This window comes from Engystomops pustulosus, chromosome 1 (assembly GCF_040894005.1).
Source record: "Engystomops pustulosus chromosome 1, aEngPut4.maternal, whole genome shotgun sequence".
NCBI classification, from domain to species: domain Eukaryota; kingdom Metazoa; phylum Chordata; class Amphibia; order Anura; family Leptodactylidae; genus Engystomops; species Engystomops pustulosus.
The window spans coordinates 132,727,411-132,747,046 of NC_092411.1; the positions used below are offsets into that span (position 1 = coordinate 132,727,411).

Here is a 19,636-nt window from a genome sequence, read left to right on the forward strand (position 1 = left end):
ACATGTTACTGGACACAGATTATGATTCAGTAAAATACATACTTCATAATTCTAATAAATATGATACTAGGGTTAGCAGCCATCTTTTCATGTATTCTTTTTTTGAAATAGAACATTGAGTTAGAATTTTCCTTCAAATGAGTACTAGCCATTACATGGGGCGTTTTACTTCATTTGCCTGTAGTATTTATATTTCTAGAGCCTTTAATCTTCTGTTTTTACTGTGATGTTGTAGAACTTGGAGCATATGGAAAACTAAAATATTATGACACTATGACTGAAGAAGGTAAGACTTTTTTTTAGCAATTTTGCTAGCATTTTGTTGTTTGTATTGGCTTATTTGTACCTTTTTGTTTCTGTGATTATTCTTCATCCCTGCATGGTTCACCAAAGCTGCTGCAGATGTTGGTGTTGGTGTTTGCCTGGTTTGATGTTGTTTACCTTCAGTTGTGTATCTTGTGTTGTTGAGATACTGATCACCACAGTGATTTACTTAAGGGATGCCAAATTCATGTTTGGCTACTAATGTATAAGATGCCTTTTATGACATTTCTGGTTTGTAGTAGGAAGGTGCTCAAGTGTATTACTATTCAGGATAAGTATTGCAGAATTATTTTTGCATTTGACTTACTGTCAGAAGATGACAGAAAGCTGATTAGTAATTACGGTGAAGAGTCTATTCTATTTTAGTGAAATACAATTGTGTGCATTTCCATCCGTAGTTCATTTCTATTCTCTGACAAAAGTGTGATATGCATTTATCAATAGCTTTGAACATTCTCTAAGAGAACCTCAGATAAAAGGGATGAACATCATTATCTCAAGAACTCTATTCATCACAAAAAGTAGAATGCTTTTTCCAAGGTCATTATAAAAATTGATTTAAACAATGCACAAAGATCTTTTCTATTTCCCAGTGTCCCTGTCATTTTTGAGAAAATTAAAGGAATTTGCCCATTAAACAAAGTTCTCAAATTTTAATCCCCTAGTGATGTTTACACGATAAAGATCACATTAACCTCTTTACGTTACATTTTTAACTCCTATAACTCAGTGGTATTTAGTGTAAATTCCAGCATGTGGGCGGAGACTCTCTAAGCAAACACTACATGATCTCTCTGTACTATAAGATGCTGTGTGCTGACAATGTGTTTAGATTATCAGAGTACAAGATATATATACTCTTTTATTTAGCTTCTGAACATTCTACTAGTACCTGACACATAGAAGAAGGAGGCGGGACCAATCAGAGATGAGAGATAATGAGAACCATGAGATGGATATCACTTTCACACAGAGTCAGCTCTGCTATATACCTCCCTCTCCGGGATAAAAACCTTATCTGTCGGTAGTTTGTAGAGTAAGTCTCTGCACACTGCTGCTTATCTGGAGGAAGTTCCTGTCTCTAAGCTGGTCTTGTAATGCATGGGGGACAGGCAGGAGGCAAAGAGAACTGCAGTGTGCAGATAAGAGAAGCTATTCATGAAAAGAATCCGACCATAAGAGCAGAAGATTCATTCAAGACTAAATTGTTAACAGCAGGACTGATAGAAACAGATTGGAATTATATCTACAAAATGCTGTATTTTTGTTAATAACAGTGAATTAGAGAATATGTTATTTTGTTATCCTAAGTATATTTAAGAATACTGTCTTCATGGGGAACACCACTTTAAGTTTTTATCTTAAAGTAATTTATCTCTTTAGTGCAACAGTAGCAGGGTTATGCCTGCTGGGGGAACGGTTTGCTTGTTTTATGCCACCTTGGACTGCTTCTTTACACAATGTTATCCCCCAAAAGAATGAAGCGAGAAAAAGAAGCTCTTTTTAAATGCCTTATGAAAAGTAGAGGTAGCCTGGAGAGATTATGAATTCCTTTAACCCCTTTCCAACACGTGACATAGTCATAGACTATGTAGTCTGTTCACATTTACTATTGGTCAGCATAGTTAGAAGCTGAATAATGTATGCATCAAATAACTTTTTAACTTCTTAAAGATACAGGTTGTACTATTAATGCATACACTGAGCCCTTTTCAAACAGGGAGGTGTCTCCTGTATTATACAGCAGACGTGTGCCGATAATTAACACATCACCTAAATATCAGGGGCACATAGCCACCGCCGATTAAAACTCTTTTCGATGATGTCAAAGGCCTGTTATAGTTGATCACCTATTACACCTTGCCAAAGCCATGTATAAAAGAGAAGTAGAGTATAGGCAATATACAGCCATATGGCAGCAACAATTACAGCCAAGATGGCTGCACCATTCTCTGCCAGCGGTTACATGTTGTTGGATGTTCCAGATCTTGTGAATTTAAAATATACTTCAATATTTTAGTATATCGTATAAGTGAACAGACCTGTAAGGTTTAAGTACCCAAGGCGGTCTAGAAATACAGTAAAAAAAAAAATCCCACCCCTTTCCCTAGAACACAATTAAAAAATAAACAAATGTAAACATGTTAGGTATTTCCTGTGGTGAACCCCATAACAGAAAATAGTACTAAAATGTCCAAATCACCTCTTTTTAACTATTTTAGAACCCTGTCACAAAAAAATAGTTCCAAAATGTCCAAATCGCCTCTTTTTTTCACTATTTCACAACACATTTAAATTTGAATATAAAGTGGCCAAAATGTCATGCAGTCGCAAAAATGCACATAATGTAATAATAAAAATTTCAGCCTGTGGCGCAAAAATTTAAACCTTACCCAGGTCTATACACTAGAGTATAAAACAATTATTGGTGTCATAAAAGAACAATTTTTTTTTCGTACAAAAGATTTTAATTTTTAAAAAATCTATTAAAACCAATATAAAATGGTGCAAATGTGTCAGTTTTTTTACAGCTTTTCAGTACACTGCAAGGGATATAAATGGCCCCGTCAGGAAGCACATTTTTTATCCAGAAAATAAGCCCTCATACAGCTCCTTACACAGAAAAATACAAAAGTTATGGATTTTTGAAGGTGGGGAGCAAAAAACAGAAATGTAAAATGGACAAAGATTATGGGCAACAAACAGTTAAAATTAAAGAGGATCTCATTGTGAAAACATCTTTTATGTGCATACAGTGGGTATGGAAAGTATTCAGGCCCCTTTAAATTTTTCACTCTTTGTTTCATTGCAGCCATTTGGTAAGTTCTTTTTTTGCTCATTCATGTTCCCCATCTTGACAGAAAAAAAGAGAAATTTAGATATGTTTGCTAATTTATTAAACAAAAACTGACATATCACATGGTCATAAGTATTCAGACCCTTTGCTCACTATTGAGTAGAAGCCCCTTTTGATGAAGTTTTTCACACCTGGATTTGTGAATCCTCTGCCATTCTTCCTTACAGATCCTCTCCAATTTCCTCAGGTTGGATTATGAACATTGGTGGACAGCCATTTTCATGTCTCTTCAGAGATATTCAATTGGGTTTAGGTCAGGCTCTGGCTGAGCCAGTCAAGAATAGTCACAGAGTTGTTCTGAAGCCACTGCTTTGTTATTTTAGCTGTGTGTTTAGGGTCATTCCTCAGCTTTCAGACCCCTTTTTTTTTTTGCTCCTCCCTCCTGCCCCTTCACGCACAAAGGGACAGAGCATACATCCTGATGAGCTGACATCAGTGGGGGAGGGAGGAGTTTACAGGAGCACAAAGGTGGGGGCGGAGAACTGAGGAGTGATTAAGAAGCACTGACAAGTTACATGTTTTTGTTTTTTTTAACCCTTTAACGACCCATGATGTAATAGCACGTCACGGGTCGGATAAGCCCTCTCCATAGCCAGTAAGTCCCGTGATCGGTGCTAGCACAGCGCTTCAAAAGATGGTGGTGCATGGGCGCTGCCAACGTATTGGAGGTCGTCGCTCCCCGTGATGTCATCGGGGAGCAGCGATCAGTTGCCATGACAGCCTCAGGTCTTTTGAAGACCCGAGGCTGTCTCATTTTAACCCATTGATTACAATGTGCAATTCACACATTGTAATGAATGAGGAAAAAATCAATGTATACTATACTGTATGATAGGATCGATCGGACAACCTAGGGTTAAAGTACCCTAGGAAGTGTGAAAAATAGTTAAAGTAAAAATTAAAAAAAGTAAAAAAAAAATTATAATAAAAAACCTAAAAATTAAATCACACCCTTTCCCTAGAACTGCTATAAAAATAAATAAACAGTAAAAACCACAATCATTAGGTATCGCCATGTCTGAAAATGCCCAGTCTATCAAAATATAATAACAGTTTTTCCCTGTAAAATGCCCCCAAAGTTAAAAATGGCACTTTTTTGCCTTTTTGAAAAATATAAAAAATTCAATAAAAAGTGATCAGAAGGTCGTACAGTCCTAAAAATGGTAGCATTGATAATTTCATCAAAAGTAGCTAAAAATTACACCACCCAAAGTTATTAGCGCCAGAAGATGGCAAAATCTAAAATAAAGTTTGGACAGGAGGTTTTAATTTTTGTAAATGCATGAAAGCATTATAAAACCTATACAAATATGGTATCCCTGTAATCGCACCGACCCCAAAAATAAAGTAGACATGTCATTTGGGGCACACAGTGAAAGCCGTAAAATCCAAGCCCACAAGAAAACAGCACAAATGTGTTTTTTTCACCAATTTCACTGCATTTGGAATTTTTTTCCCACTTCCCAGTACATGGCATGGAATAATAAATACCACCACTATGAAGTGCAATTTGTTATCCAGAAAACAAGCCATCACACAGCTCTTTACACGTAAAAAGAAAAGTTATAGATTTTAGATTGTGGGGAGTGAAAAATGTAAATGAAAAAACAAAAAAGGGTTTAAATGTAGCCAAGCCAAACCAAAACAAACCTGGGACTCAGAACTATTCTGTCAGGCTGCAAGGTAAGTTAAAACACACAATTATATTGTAATGCAAATGCACAGAAAAGGCAGAAAGACATCTTTGCAATGCAGCTGTAATGGGCTACTGCAACCTGTAGTGAAAATGAGGTCCCTAGTGACCGGTTCCCTTTAAATATTAGTGTCACAGCAAAGGGTCTGAATACTTATGACCATAAGATATTGTTTAAATAATTAGCAAAAATATCTACACTTCTGTTTTTTTCTGTCAAGATGGGGCGCAGAGTGCATGTTAATGAGCAATAAACTTTCTGTACCTACTGTATTCCATACTAATATGATGAGTATCATTTTTATATTGCATATCAGGTTCTCTATACAGTTCCAGTGTTACATCTAAATATTATTAGTCCAAGTTTTATAATCATTGAAAATAAATTCAGTGATTTTCAGATACCAATGTTCATTCTGTTAATTCTGAACAGACAGCTTTACTAGAATGGGTGCTGAGCTCCAATAACCAGTAATTTTCTTATACTCAGTCCTCTGATATCAGCTAATTGGCCACTACTCTAACCAAACCAGTTTTATTTTTTAAGAGCTATCCAATCTATAAACCTAAAATAAATTTTGTCCATGGTTTCTGTTTCAGTGATTTACTTGAAGCAGGGGGGTGGAGTTTAATCATTTCAAGATTGATCTGCACAGTACAATTCCACAGCAGTAATTGACCTGCTACAGATTCTTACCCCACAATGTATATCATTTTCACCATGTGAATGGATTTGTATAAATTCCCTCCACTATGCTGTCACACAGGGTCATACTTGTTGTTCCCTGTCTGTGACCATAATAGCCTAATAGGCCTCTTGTACACAAACGTTTATTTCCGCAAATATGGACAGCACACATATGATACCCGTGTTGCATCTGTTTTTTTCCAAGGCCCCATAGACTTCTATGGGAGAGCAGGGCCACAGACAGCCAAGAATAGGATACATCCTGGGTTTTTACACAGGTACACTAGTCTCATACACAGAGCTATGAAATCCTCAGCTGTGTGTATGTGTCCATAGGAGTACATGGCGACCTAAATTACATGCACATACAGCGGCTATAAAATATACTGCAAGAATGTTAGTGTGCAAGGGGCCTAACAGTGAATTTTGAATGACTATTTGGAGCTCTAAAGCTCTTTTCATGTTGTTTTTATGCATATTGTCAAAAGTTATTGTTTTTTGTGATTTTATAAATTTTAAAAAAATATATCTCGATTCACGTCACATTCAGGAGATCTGTGCTCCCATGCGACTTTTGAGACTACAAAAAGTAGATCAGAGCACAATTCAGTTTTCCTTAGAGAATAATTCCTCTGTCACTTGAGTTGTATTCGCATACTCCTTTTGTGTTAAAGGAAACCTACCACTTGTAGTGGCAGGTTTCCGATGAAAATACCGGGCACCAGCTCAGGGTGAGCTGGTGCCGGAGCTTATTTTAGTTAGTGTTTTAAACCGCTTTTTAAACGTTGTAGCCGGCGCAGGCAGGTACGCGCTCGGCGCTTACCGTGCACGCGGCTACATAGGAAGTGAATGAGAGCCGCGTGCACGGTAAGCGCCGAGCGCGTACCTGCCTGCGCCGGCTATAACGTTTAAAAAGTGTTTTAAACCGCGATACCGCGGTTTAAAACACTAACTAAAATAAGCTCCGGCACCAGCTCACCCTGAGCTGGTGCCCGGTATTTTCATCGGAAACCTGCCACTACAAGTGGTAGGTTTCCTTTAAATAGATGTACTGGGGAAACATCTCTAACCTCCAAACCTGATGTAAACCTAGCCTAATCTTGATAAAAAAACAACAGTACCTTTCAGTAGATAGCTAAAACGTGTTGTAACAGAGCCCTTGAGACTTCATTTAATTGAACACTCCCAAGAGAATATTTTGTGCAATAACGTTGGTTTTCAAGGTAAAAACAGTGACAGATGCTTTATAAGTGTCAATGTACTGTACATGTTTCCAATGTAACACCAAATTCAGAATACATTGCAACATCCACATGTAATTACTCTGTGCAATCTCTGATTAAGGGCATTTTTCTGGTTTATAAGTCGCCACATCTGAAACATCTGTGCAGCCTGGTGCTTCACAGCTTTCCATTCTGGCAAAATTCCACTTACAGCGTTACCCTTCTGTTTAACCTTCATATAGAAATTGAATAAACTGAGGATACAGAATGGAAAGACAGATGTCAGTCTGTGATACAATGGGGGAGGGTGCTGATAAATTTTAGATCATTTATTTTACAAAGATAGTGCTTGATCACTGTAAGCAAATGAAGTGAGCACATGCATACGGTACAGCTTCTCATCACCTGCTGCTGGTTATGCTTCTATACTTCTATAGTTCTTTGTGAGCCTTTTTGGAGTGTCTAAATATCAGGCTGAGGCTGAACTACCGTAGTAACATGACAGCGATAGCATCAATTGTTTCCTGACAGCCTGTCAGGAGTAAAGACAGTTTGTCACCACAGATTTCAGGCAAATGCAAATAAACAGCTTATATGGTGGAAATCCAAAGCAAGAATTTAGATGATGAATTTCCTACACCACATGAATGAGATGTCACTGCAAGTTTACATCTTCTGTCTGAACTCTGCCATGACTTTAGCAGTTTTTTGTATTTTGATTTTACATTTAGGTGCATTGCATTAATGTATTTGGTGCATCATAAGAAGAAAAAGTGGGCGTCAGAAATGACACTCCACATTCAGGAAGGGGTTTAGAAGTTGATAGACTCTTTCCTGTTTGTTGGTCTAAATGTGCAACAAAAGTTGCACCAAAAGGGTGTCAGGAAACTAGAGGTGCAGGAAACAAAAGCTGCGCCCAAATTGAGAAACAAAAAAAGGTGTGAGGTTTGGAAAACTGATGATTATGAGGTGTAAATGTGTCAGAACAGGTGCAAAATAAAAACCCTGGGATTGGGCAACATAAAACAGACGCAGAAACACACATTTCCCCGCATAGTGTTCCCTTATTGTACAGACACTGGAGCTTTTTTACTAAGGGCCACAGATCACACTTTCGTCGGACTGTTCACGGTTTTTGGGATTTGCGCAGATTTGACAGGTATTTAACAGGGGTTAGCGCTGGGATTGTGTCGTACGCGATCGGATTGTGGTGCAGCTGCGCTGGGTTTCATGCAACAGAAATCGAGGGCTGGCCGTCAGATGATTCAACTGATTTGGACTGAGCGCAGGATTTAAGATTCAAATTGTGTTGCAAGACAATGCACTTACATGCACCAGGAAGAAGAAGGTGAACTCTGGGGGACCTGAGTGGGGAAGTGACACATGCAGGATATCAGGCGCACGATCTTAGTGAATCGCGACATAGTGCATTATCATTGGGCAATGCATTTTCGTGACCTCGACGGGACCGGGTAATTCAATGCGCCCCAATATGTGGGTATGAATACACCATTAAGGGCTTATTCAAACAACAGTGGATGCTGCAACACTAAATGCTGCTTTTTACCTCAGAATCAGCATGGTCATGTGAGCCTTGCTCCTTGTTGTGATTCTAGTCATATATTTCAAGTAGCTTTACCAAGGAATGGCACACACAAAATTAAGTCAAAGCTGCCCTAAAATTGTTATTTCATGGGGAATACAGTTATTTTTTTCTCACCTGTTTTTTTTAATCCATGAGAAAAAAATGTAATGTTCTAAATAAGAAAATATCTATTATCTTCAATCTGTTGGCAGTTATGGGTAATTGTCAATGTAATTTCAATTAAAGCTATAGTCCAATAATAGTATAGTGTTTGAGATCTTTGTACTGTCAGATTGTACTAGTTCCATACAGATTACACTATAAGATTGAAATAGGGGTTTCATTTCAAGGGTCTCCACCAAGGCTGTGGACCTGTCACCACATTTTTCACAGATACAGCTAGTGGCAGGTTCCCATAGAGCCCTAGTAACTAACTGACACCCTTCTTTTAGCTAAAAATAGTTTCCCTCAGATCCCTATATAATCAACATTATAATTTTACCTGTTATCCAGGGATATTTATAGCAGGTCGAGGTGGGCGTGGCCTCAGACTGACATCATCGAAGGTCCTTTAGCCTCTTAACATTAGCAAACTGTACACCATGCATATATTTTTGATCAATGAAATCACAGCATGCCTGCATGGACTTCTACTCCTCTCCATGCCTTCATACATGAATGCTGTGATTTCATTGATCAGATATATATGCATAGGGTACAGTTTGCTAATGTTAAGAGGTTAAAGGACCTTTGATAATCTCAGCCCACGGAGGCCACACTCCTCCTCAACTCACTGTAGATATCCCTGGATACAAGATAAAATTAAAAAGCAAAAAGTTGATTATACAGGGATCTAAGGGAAACAATTTTTAGCTAAAAAAAAAGGCATACAGTTAGTTAGGGCTCTATGGGAACCTGCCACTAGCTGTATTTGTGAATAATGTTGTTACATGTTCTTTTTAAGGGGCCACATAAGTAACCAGTACCCTAGATGCAACAACATTTCTGTCCGTTACCATTGCTTAGGAGGCAGTTGGTGCACCTGCAAATGTGCTTAGCACATAGAGCAGTGCAATTCCCTGTTTAACCAATCTCATCCGTGTCTGACAAACAGATTTGTCTTGGGAGAAGCCTGGGGTGGCACTGGAAGGAGGTGGAAGGGATTAACTCATTCACGACTACAGTTTCTCATTTCAGAAGCAGTACAGGATCTCTGGCTGGGAGAGACAGAGACAGCCTGAGACCCTGGGGAGAAGGTAGAAGCAGTTTATTACCTGCCTTTACTTTCTGACGTAGTCTTTGTAGTGAACAGAGACAGTGTCGGTGCCTCTATAGACCCAGCAGTCAAATTAATGCCGAGCCTGAATTGGTAATCGAATACAGCCTTGATCAAGACATCTGCCCAAGCATGTGGCAATTTTCCCTTGTATCTGGGTGTCTTCTTGATGCTCCAGTTACAGTGGAAAATGTAAATAAATAAATAAACATTTTTTTAAAAAACTGTGAAAATGTCTTTTAAGATTTCATGGGGGACAAACACCCAATATATAAATAACAAGATAAAAATACATTTGGGCATTACACAAATGGCACGGCCCCATGTCATTGTGTATTTTAGAATGAATGTGATGAATATATACAGTCATAGATGGACTAAAAGATGAAAATAAATAAACAAACATTGCTGTAAACCCAATTATTTGTTACAATATTTTGCATATCTAGCATATATGTAAGAATAATTTGTATAATAAACATTTCATTTTTCATAAAACTTTTTATTATAAAGTTGACCTTTTTTTAAGACTCTTTTTTACATTACACAAGCCAAGAAAAATTGGCATATATTGTCACACGTTATCTGTCTGATTGTAAGTCATTACTGTGTCTGAGTGGGATTCTGATTGCCTCTCCAGCGCCATTGTACTGGGTCATGATGAAGCAATCAGACTTGCTCATAATCAGCTGGATTGTTCTATTTGCATACTCAGCTTAGAGAACAAGTACAGGAGATCAGCATGGATAACATCAAAGTTACGTATCATATATATACACACATATATATAAATTTATTTTCTGGCTTGTTGTTTATATGAGGAAAATGTGTGAATTGTCTATTTTTTTTTATATTTTAAAATGCAATTTGTAGAGCCCAGTCAGCAGGCAGCATGTTATAAGGCAGGAGGGGCTGAGTAGTTCATAGGATTCATTTCAACTTAATGATATATCTCATTACCTCCAAACATAAAAACACTATTTTGCGAAATCTTTGTATGCCTCTCTTTCTTTTAGACTTTCCTCTTTACTGAAAAACAGAAACTTCAGGTTAAACTTTCAGTAATTAAAACTCAATGACATGTTTCAGTAATGCATATGTAATGTCCCGCAAGATGGTACATCACTAAATTCCCAACCTATAAGCATACATCACCTTTAAGACTGTAATTTTCTTCTGAATTGTATCTGGTCCAGGCTATAGCTATCTAATTATGATACTTTGCTGCCAACTACTGCCCAAAAGGAGCATTTACTACATGACTGCCTATATGCCTATCACTATGAAGATATTTATTTATTTTTTATATGTTTAAAATGAATGTAACTATTTTGAGGTAGGCAAGGCATTTACTTTTCATTTACATAAACACAATGTCACAAAATTGCAATATAAACGGGATGTAAACGTTGTGAACATTAGCGATATATGAATGTGATATTTTATGCAAGGTAAAAGCAAGTGTGATGTTGCAACAAAGGTTATATGAATGCAAATGCAACAATAGCAACATGTAAACGCAAACACAATCTAAACGTCATGTAAAAGCTATGTAAATATGACGTTAGCCCAAATGCAATGTAAAAGTGTTGTAAATGTGAAATTACCGCAAAATCAATGGCAATGTAAACACATTACATTTGCATTTAAATAGTGTTTACAATAGTAATATTTTAATGATCCCCAATACAGTTAGTTGGTGTTTTTGGTTTTGATTTTGATTAGGGGATTTATACCAATATATTCAGGGATTTCGAATCCCGGTCTTTTTGATTTTCTGATTCGTTGTGGAGGAATGGCAGGTTTCTTGGCTGGCAAGGTGAACACAGATGTATGGCTTGAGGATGTGAGGGAGGTATTCTCTGAGGGGGAATTAACGTCCCAGGGTCAGGGCATCAGTATTTCAGCGTCCTTCAGGAAGTTGACACGGACATATAAAAATCAGGTTCGATCATTTTGGGAGGTGAAAACCTTAGAAACCTACCTACAAAATAAGATTGTCCCTAGGGGACTTAGGATTGGACTGTTACCTGCCACTAGAATTAGATCACCTACATTGATGTCTAAATGGGAAAAAGAGTCTATAGAGTCATCTTTGAGACTTATGACACTTTTACTGGAAGAAGAAAAAATCCTACTGAATGAGAATACTAAACTATTGGACGAGGGCATTGAGAATATAAAAAAATTTGTCAACCACTCAGATTACACGAAAAAGGAAAGCATCCTACAGCAAACTGTGGAGAAATTTATTGCTCATGTGAAAGAGAGAAAACATTTTCAATACTGTAGAGATACCTTAGATTTCAAGGAGGGAAGAATTCTTGAGTTCCTTAATAAAACGCAGACGGGTGGTGAAATAGAACAATCATCGTCTGACTGGGACCCTTCTGATTCTGAGGGTTCACAGTCCTCAAAATAGAGAGGGGGCTCCAGAAAAGGATCCAATAATCCAAACGGACCCAGAGGGAGAGCTCGGGGTGGAAGAGGTGGTAGGGGTAGTAGGGGACAGAGAGGTACAAGGGGTACAACATCGGGGAACCCCAGTGGTGAAGGTTTTTTAGGCCAGGAGCCGTCAATCTCGGAATATCTATTGAGAGGGAGGAAAGAACCTCAGAAAACATGATGCCCCCATACCCCACTACTGAGGACCATATGCAGATTATTAATCTGTCTGCGAGAGAGCTCTCCAGGGACGAGCTAAATGTACTAGCTAAAGGTTTATCATTTGTCCCTGTCCCCCATTGTGACATCTTCGGATGGGTTAAAGACTTGAATCTTTTCTGTCGTCGCCTTAAATGGAAAAAGTTCTTCAAACTACATGACAGAAAGAAATGTGAAGAACTAGGCCTCACAGAAACGGACATGCCAGACTTTTACAATCTTGAGGCACTCCTTGAGGAAAGTGAGAGAACTGTGGGTGAAGGACCCTTTACGGATCTGAAACCAAAATCTAAAAAGAATGCACCTCTGGGAGACAATTCGCCTATAGATGTTTTCCTCAAAGTAGTAATGGATCAGTTGATATCCTTGGATCCTCATGGTGTTACACACTCTAATCTTTCGAGAAGCGAACATAAAGCGTTGAGAGATTTGAGTAGTGATTCTACGATAATTATTAAGTCCTCTGATAAAGGGGGGAATGTGGTCGTGCTGGATAGGGATAAATATGTGGAGATGTGTCTTCGCATTCTGGGAGATCACAAGTGCTATAAAAAACTACCAAAGAGCCCACTGGAGGGCTTTCGTCAAGAACTATTGATTCTCAATAAAGCACTTGAGAATAAATTGATCACGAGAAACGAGTATGACTACATGCTCCCTAAAAATCCCAGCACGGCCACATTCTACTCCCTTCCCAAAATTCATAAGGGAACCTCTCCCCTAAAAGGGAGACCGATCGTGTCCGGAGTGGACAGCCTCTCCCAAAACGCCAGTATTTATCTTGATACGGTGTTGCGTCCTTTTGTGTTATCACTGCCTTCATATGTCAGGGACACAATGGACGTTTTGAGAAGGATTGATGGACTGACACTCCCGGCTGGGACTCTACTGGCTAGTCTTGATGTAGAAGCCCTGTACAGCTCCATCCCACATCAAAAGGGATGTGAGGCTGTAATGGACTTCCTAAAGACAAGGGGCACACAATTTCTGGCTCACAATGCCTTTGTCCTGGAATTACTTGACTTTGTACTCCAGCATAATTACTTCCTGTTTGATGGACACTTCTTCCACCAGCTCAGGGGAGTGGCTATGGGGAGCCCATGCGCCCCCACGTATGCCAATCTCTATTTGGGCTGGTGGGAGAGGGAGGTCGTCTTTCAGGAGGAGCTGGAACAATGGACCTCGGCCATACTATTATGGCTGAGGTTCATAGATGATATACTCATCTTTTGGAATGGTACAAAGGAATCCTTTATGGATTTTGTATCTAGACTTAATGTGAATCAGTTGGGTCTCTTTTTCACATATGAAATACACCCTATGGAAATAACTTTCTTGGACATTATCATCAATTTAACATCTTCAGGTGAATTGAAGACACGGGTGTATAGGAAGCCAACTGCGACAAACAGTCTTTTACGGTGGCAGAGTTGGCATCCTCGTCCATTGAAAAGAGGAATCCCTAAGGGACAGTATTTGAGGATGCGTCGGAATTGCTCCTCAACCAATGATTACTTATCAGCTGCGAAGGATTTACAAAGAAGATTTAGAGATAGGGGATATCCATCCCATATCCTGAAAGAGGCACATCATCATGCACTCGCGAAACGAAGGAATGACCTCCTGAATCCCAGAGAAAGAACTGATATGGATCAGAAGTTACGGGTCATCGGTACATTCGACGATAGTCATGATGAAATACGACAAATCCTTAGGGATAATTGGGGGATTCTCAAATGGACAGGGACATTGCCGAAATGATCGACGATTTTCCTTCAATTACATTCAAAAGAGGTCGTAACATCAAAGATCTAGTGGTCCATAGTCATCTCAAGCCCCTTACAGGAAGAGGGACTTGGCTCCCTGAGAAACCAAAAGGGACATTTAAATGTGGGGGCTGTAAAGCCTGTAATTACATCACCCTGGGAAAATCGTTTCGGAGTTCTAAAACAGGAAGGATTTTCTGGATGAGACAATTTGCCAACTGTAAAACATCTGGTGTCATTTATCTAATGACCTGTTTATGTGGCATTCAGTATGTTGGACAGACTACCCGTGAATTTAGAAGAAGAATAAGGGAACATATTAATGACACCAAGAACAAAGTGGACACTGCAATTTCAAGACATATATGGGAGCATCATGAGGGAGACCACAAGATGCTCCGTTTCCAAGTCATTGAAATAGTGGAACCCTCCCCGAGGGGGGGTGACTTCACACGGAAAATGCTGCAGCGCGAATCGCGGTGGATATTCTCATTGAGAACCCTCCAAATGGACGGTCTTAATGAGCACATAGTGTATAACTGTTTCATCTGATTCCCCTTTATACGGGACGCCATGTGACACCGCATTCATATAGATCCACTGCAAGATTCCTGTTTTTGGTATGTTCTGCTTCTGTCACTGTGCCTGTGCCTTCATACAAGTTTTGGTACTGTCCGTGTTGTCTTTTCTGGGGGACGTGTCCTGCTGCTGTTATGGTCCTGGGATGTCCCTGATCTGGTATATCCTTATACTCATAATACTGAGCCGCATCTTGTGTTTCAGTGACAAATATGCTTGCCAGCCATACCGCAATTTTATTTCTCTTATTCTTTTGTGATATCTGCCTTAATGATGATACGAGGGCTTTACCTGTAAACAGATGGGTGGAGCTAGAGACACAACTCCTTGGATCCAATGAGCTGGAGTTCCAGCTTCTGTGAACTCCCAGTCTCATATTGGATTGGACGGAGTGGCTTTGAGTCTGAGGCTGCACCCCATTGGTTACACCCCTCTGTGATGGGCGGAGCTTAGGTTTTAAATACCTTGCTTGTGCACGAGGGACGCGCGGCCATAACAGTGCCGGCATCCTACTGATAGGAGCTAGCTTTAGTGTGTGTAGTGATCGGTCTAGTCAGTATAGTAGCTCATGCCAAAGATATTGACTCAGTATATCGTTCCTGCAAGATTACCATATGTAGAATGATGCATGAATGAGTTAGAGCGTCTGTCCACTGCTGACTGAGTGTAATACTCTAAGATGACTAAGGCACCAGAAGAAAAACCAGTGAGAGTGTGTTGTATGGTGTCCTTAGAGAGCTCTTGATAGTCGCTACTAAAAGAAGTTCTAGACAGTATCAACTTGAAACTGGACTACCGACACTTTTAAGTCCACGAGTTGAAAAGATAAATCACACACTAACATAAATGAGTAGCTAACGCCAATGTGAATTAGTGTCTTGTTTTGTAAAAGTCAGGATATCATAGGGGTCTGGCGATTAAGAGTTAGACCTCATATGGTGACATGTGACTCCTTGAGCATAAACCTATGTCAAACAAGGGGTTACCCTCCAAATGTTATTCTATAGACACTATTCCATACTCCATTTCTAAAGTCACCTCTGATGAACTGTTGCGATAAAAAGCAGCAGGGAAACGCGTTAGGTTACTGTATCATTAAAATCCTACTATATAAGTCAGTCGCGGATCCAAGTACACGACAGACATATAGTGACTATCTGGAGTTTTTATTCCTGTTGCTAGAACCTTACAAGTTGTTATGGTTCTATTATTGCACTTTAGTGGATTTGGGGACACTACCCTGGGTTAGAAATATTGGTAACTAGTGTTACTGTACATCCATTGGTATAATATCTTCTGGCTCTGTGGAGTCTTTTCTTCTGATGGAGCTTATGATCTTTCAATAGTGTACTGACTAGCTGCCACCACCAGGGGTCCTCCCCAACTCTTAGCCTGTATTAGGGGAAAACTATCTATTGGGCTTCCACATATTTAAGCCTATATTTTAATAAGTATTCTAATAAAGTTACAAATATTTTAATGATCCCCAATACAGTTAGTTGGTGTTTTTGGTTTTGATTTTGATTAGGGGATTTATACCAATATATTCAGGGATTTCGAATCCCGGTCTTTTTGATTTAAATAGTGTTTGCATTTACATCACATTTGCATTTACGTTGTGTATGTGTTTGCATTTGTTTTCATTTACATTACGATCATCACATTTGACTTTACATAGTGTTAACATTACCTGAGTGAAGTTGGCCCCCCCACCTAGTACAAATCAAACAAAATTGGTGTCAAACATTTGTGTTACGTTTGTGCTGGTTTGTGCAGCAAAAATTTTCGTTTGTGTCGCTATCGATTTTAAGATTTTAATGAAAGTTTTCAGAGGTTATCAGAGTTAAACCAGCCCTCCCAAATTGCCCAAACCAAACAAAGCTGGTGCCAATCAATTCTGCTATGTTTGTGCTGGTTTGTGCTGCTCAAATTTTTGTTTGTGCTGCTTTTTTTTTTGAATATATGAACAAAAAATGAAAGGTCAAAAGTTCACATTAACCGAATTGAACAAAACTGGTGTCAAACTTTAGTGCTATGTTTGTCCTGGTTTGTTCAGCAAAAAATTTTGTTTGTGCCGCTATCATTTTTAATATATTCATACTTTTTTCAGAGGTCATCAGAGTTCATTTCTTCTAAAGTACAATGTGTTTGCTAGCTCCCCCTGGTGATCAAACCAGGGAAGTGTCACTAGGTTTGTTTTTTACCAGTTCATCCTGAACACCTTTACCCTATGTAAACACCTGAACATACCTTAAAAATGATAGCGGCACAAATGAAATTTTTAGCTGCACAAACCAGTACAAACATAGCACTAACGTTTGATACCAGTTTTGTTTGATTTGGTTAATGTGGGGGGACTAGTTGAACTTTTGACCTTTAATTTTTTGTTTGTTTATTCAAAACAAAAGCAGCACAAACAAAAATTTGAGCAGCACAAACCAGCACAAACGTAGCAGAATTGTTCGGCACCAGTTTGGTTTGGTTTGGGCAATGTGGGGGGGCTGGTTGACCTCTGATGACCTCTGCAAACTTTCAGTAATATCTTAAAAACGATAGCGGCACAAACAAAAATTTCTGCTGCACAAACCAGCACAAACGTAGCACAAACGTTTGACACCAATTTTGTTTGATTTGAACAAGGTGGGGGGGCCAACTTCACTCAGGTGTTAGCATTGCATATTCTGGTAACAGTACAATTGTGCTTACATCACAGTTACATCACATTTTGCGCTAACATTGCATTCACATCAGTTGTAAATTGCATTTGTGCTAACATCATGTTTACATTGCATTTGCATTACATTCGCACTAACATAGCATTTGCCTTTACATTGCCTTTGCCTTTACATTGCCTTTGCATTCACAATTAGTTTACATTGCATTTACATTCCATTTGCATTTACATTGTTTTTACTTTTGCATTCAGAATGCATTTACATAGCGTTTACATCACATTTGCGGTTACATTGCCTTCACGTTCATCTTTTTTGTGTTCACAAAGGGTTTACCATGTCTTTTCTTTCATATGATGTTTACATTGCTGTTACACATTTGCCCTGGTACATCCATGAACTACAGACCTGCATCGACTGACCAAAGTGCAGAGGATTGGACTGTGTCTTATAGAATGATGCAAGGTTCTCCTGCTGGAAGTAAAATCATGATTACAATATGGTGCTGCTGTTTTGTGGGTGAGACAGAACTCCTTGCATCATATATAACTATAATGCAAGTCCCCTCTCGTGTACTGTGGTCGGTCTGTGAAACAGGACACTGAGTGGTCCATGATTCAATAAGGTAGACTGAGTAGCTATGTTGAACAAACCATTAACCCCTTAGTGACCACCCATATGAGTTTCTACATCAGTCACTAAGGGGCCTTAGGCTAAGTCAATAGGTTTCTCCGTCGGCCTAACCTAAGGTCTGGGAAGAACAGGTGCCGGGACCCTGCTCTAACAGTCTGGATCAGAACCGAGTTAACCCGTTCAATCCCGCGGTCAATGCTGTGACCATGGGATCGAAGTACCGCCAGAGGGAGGGGGCTCCCTCCCTCTCTTCCCGATACCCCGCAAGGCGATCGTGGGGTGCCGTCTTCTTAGTCGGGCAGCCGGGGACCTAATGAAGGTCCCTGGGTCTGCCATCAGCACATGTCTGAAGACCAAGTATTTGCCTGTCAGTCTATGCAGATACATAGGCTATAAATAAATCACTAGTTCATATGAAAATAAAAAAAGTAAAAAAAAACACAAAAAATACAAAATTAATAAAAATTAAAAATAAAATTAATAAAAATATCCCTAAAACCCAAACACGTATAAAACAATAAATAGAAAGAAAAAAAGTAAAAACAGCACAACATGTTAGGTATCACCACCTCCCAAAATGTCCAATCCAATAAAGATATGTTTTGCCATTTCGCAACACAAATAAAAACTGATCTAAAGTTTGCACAGTCACCAATATGGTTGCAATGAAAACGTCAGCTTCTCCCGGAATAAATGACACCTTAGCCAACTCCGTAATCCTAAATATGAAAAAGTTATTTGAGTCAGAATATGGTAAAGGTAGTAATTTTGGGGGGTACATAAGGTTTTAATTTTTGGTAAAATCTATTGACACCTAATAAAACCTACATAAATTTGGTATCCCTGTAATCGTACCAAACCAAAGAATGTATTAGAGATACCATTTGGAATGTACAGTGAAAGACATAAAAACTGCGCCCACAAGAAAATGGCCAGAGGCTCCACTCGTGATCACATATATTGGTAACATTGTGTTTCCAACACGTTAACTAAGCACAAAGTACATGCAATCTTGCCTCAACATGCAATCACAGCTAGAGCCTTTGTATTTTGTTTCAAAACATAACCAAAATGCCACATGTAAACATTGACCCAGGGGCTCTACAAACACGTCATGGCACCTAAAAACTATTCTGCCCTACAAAAGCTCAATGGCTCTTTCCCTTCTGCACCCGACAGTGGGTTACATCCAGATATGGGGTGTCCTCTTAAGCTGCCTAATATATTCTTAGATGCACTTTCTACTTTAATTCAGTTAATGTGGGTAAATTCTGCAGCTAAATGAATGTATTAATGATAAATATTAGTGAATTCCAAATAAAACCTTCATTTTGTTTGAATTTCTGTAAAATACATAAAGGGTTAACCATCTTCCTACCTGCTGATTTGAATGGTTTGTGGGTTAAAGTTAATAGAACGGGGTGATATGTGGGGTACTTCTATTAACAGAACTTCCAAAACCTCTATAGAAATAAAATGGTCCCTAAAATAATTGATTCTAAAATTTTCTTGAAAATTTGGGAGAATGCAGTTCGATTTATGATCTTTCTAGCGTCATAATAAAACAAAAGGACACTTCTAAATTGACGCCAACACAAAACTGAGATACGGTAAATGTTAGTAACTAGTTTGGGTAGTAAGACTATCAGTTTGAAACATTTTGAAGTTTGAAAATA

The 19,636-nt window shown here is 38.8% G+C and overlaps 1 protein-coding gene across 4 annotated transcripts in view; it reads left to right on the plus strand.

The window, feature by feature from the left end:
- SLC24A2 (solute carrier family 24 member 2) overlaps positions 1 to 19,636 on the plus strand; it is a 119,956-nt gene that overhangs the window by 84,784 nt on the left and 15,536 nt on the right. For 3 of the 4 annotated variants that reach the window (XM_072153924.1, XM_072153915.1, XM_072153931.1), the window contains exon 6: positions 236 to 286. The exons of the other annotated variant lie outside the window; for it this stretch is intronic. In XM_072153924.1, coding sequence (XP_072010025.1) covers positions 236 to 286 — 51 coding nt within the window. The remainder of the gene's footprint in view (positions 1 to 235; positions 287 to 19,636) is intronic. 4 annotated transcript variants of the gene reach the window in all.